Source organism: Chionomys nivalis, chromosome 1 (assembly GCF_950005125.1).
Source record: "Chionomys nivalis chromosome 1, mChiNiv1.1, whole genome shotgun sequence".
In the NCBI taxonomy this organism is placed as follows: Eukaryota; Metazoa; Chordata; class Mammalia; order Rodentia; family Cricetidae; genus Chionomys; species Chionomys nivalis.
In genome coordinates, this window is record NC_080086.1 from 61803095 (window position 1) to 61814542 (window position 11448).

Here is an 11448-nt window from a genome sequence, read left to right on the forward strand (position 1 = left end):
ATCTTATGGAGACATTTTCTCAATTGAGGTTCCCTCCTCTTAGATGACTTTAGTTTATGTCAAGTTGACATAAAACTAGCCATTGCAACCCGGTATGGTGGTGCACACCTTTAATCCCAGTGCTTGGGAGGCAGAGGAAGGCATATCTCTGTGAGTTTGAGGCCAGCCTGGTCTACAAAGCAAGTTCCAGGGCAGCCTGTCTTGAGACACCAAAAGGAAATAAAAACAAAAAACAAAAAACAAAACAAAACTAGCCACCACAATTGAGTTACCCATTTTGAGTTGTTCATGTCCTGTAACCCCAGCCCCAAAGAATTCAACGCTTTCTTCTGGCCTCTGAGAACACTTACCCCCCTCCCCACAACAGCATACATCCACACAGACATACACACATTCGCATAAATTTTAACAAAAATCACTTTTTTAACTTGGCATCTGCTTCAGCTCCGTGGTGGTTCCCTCTGTATTCTAACAGCTTGCTCAGTGTCAGCTCTGACAAGCAAAGCTTGCTACTGTAATATCAAAGCCTTCTCCCCACTACACACACACACACACAGGCAGAGATGTGAATCCACCCAGTTCCGGACTTGACTGCCCAATCCTCCTCAGTGGTTCCAACAGCTGCCATCATTTCAGTGAGAGCAAGCTATCTGCACCCTCTGACAGGGCCCCATGTAAGTCACTGGGCTATTTAAGCCACAAGGCTCCCATGTAAGCCACAGGGCACACAACTGTATCCCTTGGAAGAAGCTCCCAGAGAATCTAGCAGCATTGTGGTCTGTCCCCTCACCACCAGGACTGAAGCTCACTGACCATACTAAGTCATCCGCAATGCTCAGGCCAACATTATTATCCTCCTGGGCCTGGGTCCCAAGAGGTCTTACATAAAGGCCTTATCACATGACGACAATGTTAGGGGCTGTGTCCTCAGCACTCTCCTGGCCTGAGGGAGAGCCACTGGGGCAGGTAGGGAGCCAGCTGAGCTGAGACTGCCTCTTGGTTCTGACTACTTGGTTAGTCTGTGACCTTGGCAGACTCCTGCTCAGGGTCAGTTGGAGGTCACCAAGCACATTGAACCTTCTTCCACATCAGGCCTTATAGAATATCCTACAGGTTCAGCAATGTTTTGAGATTTTATCTTTTATGTGTATAGGTGTTTTGTCTGCAAGGTACCTGGTGCCTGAAGATGTCAGAAAGGGCAGATCCCTGGGGATTGGAGTGATGGATGATTTTCAGTCACCGTGGAGGTACTGGGAATCAAATGCAGATCCTCTGCAGGAGCAGGCAGTGCTCTTAACCAGAGCTGCCATGCCAAGCCACTCACTCCCAGCACTTTCCACCTGTCCCTCTCAGCCACCATTATACTCTGTCAGTATCAATCAACACACTGTTCCAGAGACCTAGGATGAGTGTCCGTGGCAGGTGACTGGTGGCACAGAGACAGACGGGTTTCTCTGCCCCTATGTTACAGGTGACATAACTGGAGACGGATGGCCCCAGATGATAGCTTAAGGAGATGAGATGGAAGGGACCACAGGTTCCACCATACTGCTCTGAACATGGTAGGGAGACCTCAGCTCCCCAGAACCCTCTTCTTTCCACATTTGTCTCCTCCCAACAAGTGACAGTGACCTGTCCCTCATCCTGCCCTGGCAGCCAGCTCTGGGGACATCCGTGGTGGGGCCTCCCTGCCACATGTATGGCCCTGCTGCTGAAAAGCACTGGCCCACACCTGCTACTCTTTTTGCTTTTATTAAAAAACAGATCAAGAAAATATACACACTGCAGCTCTGAGGCTAAAGAAGCTGAGAGCTATGGGGAAGGGACAAGGGGATAGGCAGGTAGGACCCCCAGCAGGAATGTAGTGCTGGGAAGGCTGGGGTCCCAAACTGGAGCACAGGTGGCAAAGGGGAAGTGGGGGTAAAGAACAGAAAGAAGCCTATGTCCTGGGGGGCAGGCACACCTGCCCGGGGCACTCTGCTCCACCTGGGAGCCCATCTCTCTTCACAGGCCTCCTCTCAGGCATTGATGGCTTTCCATCGCTCACTGTCTGTGCTGTTGATGCTGCCTGTGTGGCAGGGCATGGAGGCAATGTCATCTAAGTAAGCCATCCCAGCGGAGTCGAACTGTGTGCTGGAGTAGCTGGCTGCCGAGACTCCCGCAGGCCCCGCAGACTCCATGCCCTCGCGCCGGGCCACTGCATAGGGTTGTGGCAGGTGCATGTCTGGCTCTTCAGCCTCATCCACTTGGCATTTGTAGGAGAAAAGGATCTTGGGCTCTGAGCTGGTGAGAGAGTGCAGAGGAGCCTCAGCCGTCAGGAGGAGCAGAGGCCAGATAGAACCATAGCTCATCTACAGGAACCCTTGAGCCCACCAAGGATTTGCTCTGAAGCTGGTCCCACCCACACCTGAGAGATAGGGCAAGAGCTTTAATATCTCCCTGCCCATCGGCGTGTCAGCCCCTACGGATGATGACACACTAAACCCAAGCCTTCACCAATCCTGGCCGAGTGTGACCCCCATGCCTGCAGCACATGACTGCCTGCTCCTGACCTGGTCACCATCTTCAGGGTAGCTGGAAGAGGCTCAGGAGAGCAGCAGTAGTGCACAGGGGAGCAGGCAGCAGCCCAGTATAGCCTCACCTCCTAGGCTCCCTGGGCCTTCCCAGAGATGGTCCATATCGACCATCCCAGTCCTCACAGGAGAGCAAGCCCTGCCTGAATGCCACCAGATCGGGCCTGAGTTAGGAGCCAGTTCCTGTCTTTGCATCCTAGTCTCTGATGTCCCCCCCACAACTATGTACACAGTGCACCCTCCTTCCAACTGGGGCTCACTGTGAACTCCCAGAGCCCCTCCAGGTACATGTTCCCTGAGTGTACTCACACCTGCCTTACTCGCCTGCTGTCTTTGGGCTACAGCACAGTCTAGCACACAGCAGGTACTTGTTAATAGCACAGCACTGCTAAACTGATCCCTGTCTCTGGGGAGGAGTGCCTGTCTGTGCTTGCTACACACACCCAGAGAAAGCATCTATACAGATGCACCCGTGGTGCACCCGCCTCCCTGGCTATGCACACGGTCGCTGTAGGCTCAGCCACATTAGAGCGCAGACGTCTGACCATCACTCACCCAAAGAAGCCACGGAGGAAGGCCACATAGATGAGCGGTGCAAAGAAGCTGAAGTACAGGAAGGTAGTAGCGTCCACACAGCTATGGCAGGGAGCAGGTCAGCATGGCCAAGGCCAGTGGGCCTGCCCTGACCCAGTGCCTTATCCAAGGGAGAAGGGACCCCATAGTAACCCACTCCCATGGTGGGCACCCTTACCAGAGCCCTTCAGTGATGTCAGCGCACAGCAGAGCACTTCCCAAGCCCTGCAGCAAGTTGAGTGTGGCCAGGATGCCTGCATACACGTAGAAACTCCTCCGTGCTGGGGGGCAAGGGTCATGAGCTTCTGAACCACTCTACCCTTAGGACCCAGGTATGAACCTTGGGGTTTCCCCTCCCCAAGGATCCCCAGCTACAGGCCGGGAGCAGGCCAGAGCCCTCATGCCTCTGCTCCATCAGGTACTCACAGGGCAGGGATACACGCTCCTTCAGTGGGGTCTTGGGGAGAATTACCACCAGTGAGTAGACCTGCAGAGATAGGGGTGACAGGGAGGCCGGGCCAGGCCAGGCTACTTCACCTGCCCCCAGGGAGCACGCTAGACCTCACCAGGAAGAAGAAGCAAGAGCTGACCAGCCAGAACTGGCGGCCACCATGGCCATAAATGTTGAAATCCTCAGCCGAAAGATGGGAGTCAGGGTACAGGATCTCCAGAGTTCCCTGCAGTAGGCAAGGAGGTCAGGTCAGCTCTACCACTGGAGCCTCTCCTGACTTTCCCCTGCAGAGCCCAGGGCACGCCAACAAGTCAGGCCCTGCCCCAGCCAAGCCCACCCACCCAGCTCCAGGGGCAGCTCAGACCCTGGCTGAGTTCCTGGTGAACAAAGCCTTCAGGGTGCAGCCCTCCCCAGTCTACAAAAGGCCCACAGCATATTCCTCAGGGGCCCAACTAGGCACTCGTTCTCACACACGCCTTAGCCTTTCCTAGACTCACCTGCACTCTGTGTCCAGGGGACGCTGGACCTGCCTAATCTACATGACTCCTTGGGAAACATGACCCTTGACACCACCACCACCACCACATACCTGGGTGACCGAGTAGGCCAGAGACAGTACTGTGGTGATAGCCAGTACCCGCTTGATGCTGGACTTGCTCTCTAGGTGACCTGTAAGGCACAGGGGTGAGTCAGCCCCTCCTCCTAAGAGCCGTCTTCGGACAACTGCAGGAAGGGTAGGGAGAGTGGGCCCACTTTAGAGGACAACCCTGCAGCATACATACCAAAGGCAAGGCCCAGGATGACCACGCTCAGCTCAATGGCTAGCAGGAAGAAACGGGTGATCTCCCACAGGATCTGGGCACAGAGAGGCACAGGGTCAGCCGGCAGTGGACTCTACTCAGCCAGGCATCCCTAAGTCTCTCCAACAGGACCAGGGTACATAGGGCACATCATAGCTTCCACCAGGCTGGCCTCTCCACCCCACCTCCACCCCCTGATCCCGCACCTTGTCAGCAACTGTCGCAGCATCAGAGGCACTGACCGTCATAGAAACCACAGCCCTGGCAATGCCTACCAGGGCTACCACAAACACCTGCAGGACAAGAGTAGTGTCTCAACCAACAAGGCCTCACTTCTGCAGCATCCACTCAAGAAAGAGAGGTTTTAACTGGACACGGAATGGGATAGGATCGGTCAGAGCGGGACACAAGAAGACAAGCTCCAGCACAGGGTTCAGGCATGGAAAACTCCACTGCTGCCCATCCAAAGCCCCACTGGTCTCCGTGGTTAGAACACCAGGCAGCTGGGACTCAGACCTAACTCGGCTGCTTTCCTGCACTATGACCTTATGCGAGTGACAGTCATGTTTCCTTGTATGCCCGCCACCCGTCTTTAGTGGGAAGCTCAGAGTCTGGCCCCAGAAGGGACCCAGGGACACTCGGCTCTCAGGTGACATCTCAGAGTCTCATATTCCAATCAACCAGGCTCCTCTCCATATGGAGAAAAGAAACCCACACTCTGGAACAGGGGATATATCCAGGGAGGTCACCCTTAGAGACCCTGCCTCCCGTGCAACCTTGTTCGGTATCCCCAAAGCAGCATACACAGGGCCCAGAAAAGGCCGGGACTAGAGGCCCTCTCCTCAGGCAAACCTGCTACAAAGACAGCACACAGTGGAAGGATGGACGACTGGGCGGAGCTGCTGTGGACTCTCTCCCTCTCAGCATTCAGCCCACCCCTCTAGCGCCAGTTCCCCGTTTCCCAGAGAGATCTCTTGCCTCCCCCAGTCAGCATGGTCTGCAGCCTGTCTTGACCTTTCCCTTTCCTTGCTAGCCTGCTATTGGCTCAGGCATGAATGTGGGATCCTAGGGGACCAATCAAAGTGCAGGCTAGGTCTCCCCTAATGGCCAGAAAGAGGGACTCCCTAGTGCAACTGGAAAAGTCAGCTGGGTTCCTAGCTGTCCTTGGCATCATCTCCATGGGGGGAACCAAGTGCAGTAGAGAGCAAGAGGCAGAGCCCCTGACCCAGTAATACCTAAAGCTAGTCTCATGGAGACAATTCATCCATTTCCCTGCTGTGCTTAAATCAGATGGGCTCTTTGTCACTGATTGGAGGAAACTCACCAAGATGTAGAAGGTGATAAAAATGGGGCTGGAGGTGACACGGATCTTGGCCCGAGCTAAGGGAAGCTTCCAGAGCAGGAAGATGAAGAAGAGCACATTGGGAATGAGCAGCAGGAGGTCCCAGTACCGGACCCTGGCAAGGGCACAGAAGTTGGCTCACTGGTGAGGTCGGTACAGTTCCCCCAGCCTATAACACCCCTGACAGTCCACCCATAGTCCACCCTCAGGGGGGCCAGGAACCCACCTGGAGGAGCCGATATCCTCATACAGCAGCAGCAGGCATTGGTGGGGCTCACTGATATTGGATGCTGCGGGCGGTGGCCACGCTGTGCTTCCGTTGGCCTCCTGCAGGCTGGCCATTCCACCGGCAGTGGCCCTGAAGACAAGCCCGTGTAGTTAGAGCACAGGGCCCTGGCCCGCCTCCCTCTAAGGCGCCCAGAGAAAACCAAAGTGGCAGTGCAGAGCGCAGGCCACACTGGGGACTAGCTGGATAGGAGAAAGCTGGACGGGGGTTGGTCCTTCCTCTCAGGCTCTGCCAAGATTGTCCCTCCAGTTTCCAGAGATGAAAGTGCAAGGAGTCTGGCCCCCACCCTGACCCTGCTGCTTGCTCTCCCGGTACTTCAGTGTCCTCTCTGGAATGGCACTGAGAACAGTATTCTCTTGGGGAGGCCATGGTGATGCAGACTGCCCCCAGCAGGGTTGTATTCAGAAGGCTCAGTGACGTGACCCCCAACTCCACCTTGCAAAGCCCACCCACCACCTGAAGCCACACAGCCGCTAAGGTCCTCAGGGGAACTCTCTGCTGAACTGGAATGGGAGACACAGGTGGAGAGGACACCCGGAAGCACAAGGACGTCCTTAGGCCTGACACAGCGGCACAAAGAGGGCCAAGAGGGTTATCTGAGAAGCTCAGGCTACCAGGAGAAGCTGGAGGCCAGAGGAGCCCAGAGGCCAGTGTCTTTGTGGCCACCTGGGCAGGAAAGTCTGGCATTCAGTTTGGAGGATCAGAGAGCTAAGGATCTGGTGTCCCTAGAATGCCCTGGAAGGAGGGGACTAATGGTGGGCAGAAAACCCTAAATGAGGAATCTTGGTGAGAGGATTTTCTGGGGATGGCTGCAGGACAAGCTGAGCCCTGGGGCTCATGGGTGGCAGTATATGTCAGTGATATGAGAAAATCTCTATCCAAACCGTCAGGCAGGGGATGTACACAGGTGAAGCAATGTCAGTCTTTGACCACAAGATGGCAGCAGTAAGCCTGAACTGCTGGCACAATGAATGAGCTTCCCAAATGTGCTGTGGGTGGATACAGACTCAATAGTGCCACATGGGACCAATACAGAACCATGGCTGGAATTGCCTCTGTAGACTGGGATGGCACACTAAGCCCCAGGCACTCCACCTAGGCGTGGGCACACACACATGTATACTACCAGAAAAGCTCTGAAAGCTTTTCACAGGAAAGGTTGTGTCCTGGTAAACTTTCTGTGGTAGGATTGGCCAGGAGTGTGGCATCCCTGGGGGTTCACTAACAACAACTCTGGACAGCAGCAGAAAGAGGCTTGGGGGACTCAGGGACATTTTCAGCTTTAGGCCCTTACATTCTAGTGCTCCCTCTCCTGAAGGGACAGGAAACCCCCTGTGCTCAGGGCCCCCAATCATCTCTGCAACAGGCTGGGCCCTGGCTTTGATTTGTTACACCTCCAGCTTGCTGACGGGGAGACTAAGGAGGTAAGTATGTACCTGGTTCCTAGTAGACACCCCTAAAAGAAGCTGTCTTCTCCCCAGTCCTGATCATGGCAAAGGTAACAGAGCTGCTATCCTTCACTCATGTGCCCATCTGCATGCCCAGCAGATCTGACCACGTATCCACACTTCTTACCAGCAGAACCCTGGATTTCAGTCTGTTTCCCCCAGCTTCCCGTGCAGGAGGGGCTGGCCACGTGGACACCAGCAGAGTGTGACTCGCCAGTTTCAGGTCGTGCTCCCCTTCCTTCCTGTTGGCTGGAATACGGATGTGATGGTGGGAACAGGAGCAGCCATGTTAGACCATTAGATAAAAGCATGCATTGAAGTAAAAAACTAGCAAGGAAGATGTTTTGTGGGTCCCTCCATGCACACCCAACGCTGCTCCCACAGACTGACAAACAAGACGGAACGGCCTCCTATCTAGTTAGCATGGCCTTGCTTCATGGCTAAGGCTGAATTCCAGAGATCATGAGAAGGCTGATTTAGGTCGGGGTTCAGTCAATATGATATGTGACTGAGTAGTCAGCCTTGGGGAAACACTCTGGATGAAGAGCATTCCGTGGAGAGAACAGCAAATACAAAAGCCCTGAGGTAGAATTGGACTTGGTCTAAGACCAAAAAGAATAGGCTGGGCAGCTAGGGCTGTTGGGGCAGCTGGGCAGATCAGCACGGTTAGCAGGGCTGGATTGGATGGAGCAGCAATCCTACAGGCAATGGTGACAGGGTCGTGTTTCCCGTGGGTGGGTGAGGGGAAATAAATGAGACAGGAGGAGGTACTGTAACCGTCTAGACTAGGAAGGTCCGCAAAGAGTAGAGGGGTCAGCCTGCATGAACGCCCCACTTTCCCAAGGGATCTCAGCACCCCTGCGGTGTCCAGGGGTTTAATGTGGTAAACTCCACACAGTACAAATGTCAGGAAACCTAAGTGTGTCCAAGCCTGGCCAACCAGAAACTCCTCGCACCCTGGCCAGTGAAAACCTTCCCTGCTGAGCTCAGCAGGAAACTGTGACTGTGGGCTGGAGCTCTGGAGGGAGAGCTAGCAAAGGACAGAACCACAGGTGGATGCAGAGAGAACCACTGGGTTTCACCCACACGATACCCATCTGTCCCCCAAATTCCCCCACCCCCCGCCCCGCCGCCAACAGATGTTTATTTCTTTATTCTGCATTGCTGAAGGCTGAATGCTATGGTAGGCAAGAACTGAACCACTGACCTACATCCCTAATCTTCCTTTTAAGACAGGGTCTCCCTATGCTGCCCCACCTTGAACCTGGGATTCTCCTGCTTCAGCCTAGCAGTTAGGGTGACAACAGGTCCTTGTCCTCAGGCCTTGTTCCAGCTTCTGGAGGTTATGAGATTGGCAAGTCAAGCTAGGATGGCATTCTTGGCCCTGCCTCCTACTTGCTGTGTGACCTTGGGTGAATCACTTCCCTCCTGTGTGTCACAGGGACAATCATAGCTACCTAGCAGGGTTGCTGTGATAGTCAAAATGAAGCAAGCTATGAAAATGTCTACAGAAGACACAGGTCATAGATGACTTTCCTACAGGTTGAAGGAATGGATGCTGGATGAGGGTAGGGTCTGTCCATGGACCCAGGTGCCCTGAGAAGGTCTAGCAGCTTTGCAGGGAAGGAAGACCAGAGGTGTCAGCTACCACCTGTGTGGACTGGGAACCCAGCCCTAGGAGCCACGATGCTCAGAGATGTGGCCACCTGCTTCCCATAGTCCAGCTATCCACTCTAGCCTGGCAACCTGGCCAGTTCTCTACCTAGCAGTCCCTCTGATAAGCGTCTCTACCTGAACCTGAACAAGTGAGCGGACACTGTGGAGTAGGCAGAGCCCCATCAGCTGCCAGGCCACACTCCCGACCCAGAATATTCTTGCTCCAGCAGCCCTGGGGCTGGGAAGCAGTCAACCACACTGCACTTCTGCCCTTGCTATGATGATTGTGCTCCTAAAATAACCGAAGTGATGATAACAAACACATTAGGCCAAACTTCCAGTGCACACGCTCAGCGCCCTGAGCTTCCCTCCTAAGAATACTGGGCAAGCGCCATCAGGGTCCCTGTCAAGAAAGGAAGGGCAGGCATCGCCCGGTGGAGCCACAGACCCTGCCCCGTCCTGGGACCCAGGGCTTCTCCTTCTTCAGACCTCCCGGCACGTGCAGTGACAGGGAAGTGAAAAGAGCTGGCCCACCAGGAAAAAGAGGAAGGAGAGAGGGCTGACTGAGACAGAGAAGGGCAGCGACATGTTGAAAGAATAGCAGAGGATCATGGGGAAGCCCAGGCCTCTGGGAACCAGGGAACTGAGGCAAAGTTTCTTCTACCTGTGAACCTGAGAGGGCAGTTCTTACCTCAGAGCATTCCCCAGAGGTCAAACTCCTGCCCATGGCTCAGGCCTCTCCTTCCTCCCACTCTCTATGGCTAGCCTGCTGGGTCTTAGGACCTACTCTGACATACACACACATACCGCCACACACACACACCCCAATGGCCTTCTCTCCCTGCCCAAGAGAGCTTGTCTTTCCCATCTGTGCAATGGGCTTGCCTACACCTTCTGAGCTCTTATATGGGACCCCTACCCAGGGAGAGGGTGGCAGTGCAAGCAGCCCCAAACACTTGCTTCTCTCCCTTCCCTCCCAGGCTGCTGAGCCTCTAAATCTAGCAGCAGAGCAGTATGGGAAATCTCCAGAAGATAGAGGCTAAGTCCAATGCCTCTCCTGAAGCTGTCAGCCCCGGTGATAGAGAAGAGACTCTGTCCTAAGGGGCTGCTGTGGCCCCCAGGAAGATGGGGTGACCTGGTGACCTGCCCCTGCCAATCCTGCTGTGGCCCCCAGGAAGATGGGGTGGTCCTGGTGACCTGCCCCTGCCAATCCTTCCTGCCCTTCTCTTCCCACCAACCTCTGTCTCACCTACCTCAGGGGCCTTTTGCTTATCTTTCCCAGGTTTGACCTCATCACTTGACTCTGTGTTTACCTCCCCCTCCACGTGGGCCAGCATCTCTAGCCCACCTGGGTGTTCTTTCACTATGTTGGGTTTTTTTGTTTGTTTGTTTCCAAGACAGGGTATCATTGGCCCAAGCTAGCCTCCAACTCAGCGTGTAGCCAAGGCAGGTCTTGATGATCCTCCTGCCTCCAGCTCCCAATCCCTCCACCACCACCCAGCTCTTCGGTATGCTGTTTACCGCACTAGGCCTCCATCGGCAACGGATGTATTTACATGGTCTCTGTCTGTCTGTCCTAGGCCTCATGACCCAACCCCCTAAAACAGAAACCGCACAGAATAAGAGCTCAACAAAATGCTACCACGCGCACAAATTTCCAGTCCAACGCAACCAACCGAGCAGGACAAGAATTGGGGGGTCAGTGTCCCATACCCCACAATCCCTTCCTCCTTACGGAGCTGAGAGGAGTTGTCCCTTCCTTCCGCAAGGCCAGGGAGGCAGAGGCAGAGCCCCGGCTGTCCTTTCCGGCTGCAGCTGAGCTCGGGCAGCTCCCGGAGCTGCCGGTGTCCAGCTCCATACAGGGTCTAGTCCTGACAGCTAGGGTCCCTAGAAACTTCCCAAAGGCTGTCCTGCGCCTGCACCCCTAGTGGCACAGGGACTGGAGGAGACGGTAGGCCCGAGTCCGAGAAAGGAGCGAGGCTGGGCCTCCGTTTAGCTTGGCGCAGCAGGAGATGAAGACCCCGCAGCCCTTACCTGAGACCTGGGCTGCGCAGGCCGCGGGACTCCGACCCCCAGTGGGCGCGAGAGCCGGGGAGCGTCGCGCAAGAGCCGCGGCTGAGGTTCTACTCAGGTCGGTCGCGGGTGGCCGGACGCCGCCACGCGCAGGACCCGCCGGACCCGCAGGACCGCAGGACTCCCCTGGCTCTCCCCCGCAGCAGCGACTGGCAGGCGCCTAGGCTGGTGTTTTTCGTCCAGGCAAAGCTCCGAAAACAGTCACGACCCCTGTTTGTGGCACTCAGCCCCGCCCCCGGCCTCCAG

General features: G+C 55.2%; 1 protein-coding gene across 2 annotated transcripts; it reads right to left on the reverse strand.

Annotated features, from left to right (window-relative positions):
• Positions 1 to 1742: 1742 nt before the first annotated feature.
• On the reverse strand, positions 1743 to 11423 carry Tpra1 (transmembrane protein adipocyte associated 1). 2 transcript variants are annotated; one of them, XM_057788462.1, is made up of 12 exons: positions 11164 to 11423; positions 7601 to 7722; positions 5966 to 6097; positions 5722 to 5854; positions 4604 to 4690; positions 4380 to 4452; positions 4187 to 4266; positions 3737 to 3823; positions 3573 to 3633; positions 3325 to 3427; positions 3129 to 3209; positions 1743 to 2283 (listed from the first exon to the last, which is right to left on the reverse strand). In XM_057788462.1, the coding sequence occupies exons 3-12, from the start codon at positions 6079 to 6081 to the stop codon at positions 2019 to 2021; spliced, it is 1086 nt and encodes a 361-aa protein (XP_057644445.1). In that variant the 5' UTR covers positions 6082 to 6097; positions 7601 to 7722; positions 11164 to 11423; the 3' UTR covers positions 1743 to 2018. The 2 variants fall into 2 exon arrangements, with proteins under 2 accessions (XP_057644445.1, XP_057644439.1); XM_057788456.1 differs by having other exon boundaries at positions 3713 to 3823.
• Between the last annotated feature and the right edge of the window lie 25 nt (positions 11424 to 11448).

Bases quoted from the DNA above. Each gene is read 5' to 3' on its own strand.
- Tpra1 (XM_057788456.1), bottom strand. From the start codon at position 6,081: ATGGCCAGCCTGCAGGAGGCCAACGGAAGCACAGCGTGGCCACCGCCC. The intron at 5,855-5,965 runs GTGGGTTCCTGG...TGCCCTTGCCAG, and splicing joins GAGGATATCGGCTCCTCCAG to GGTCCGGTACTGGGACCTCC. The intron at 3,824-4,186 runs GTATGTGGTGGT...TGCCTACTGCAG, and splicing joins TGGCCTACTCGGTCACCCAG to GGAACTCTGGAGATCCTGTA.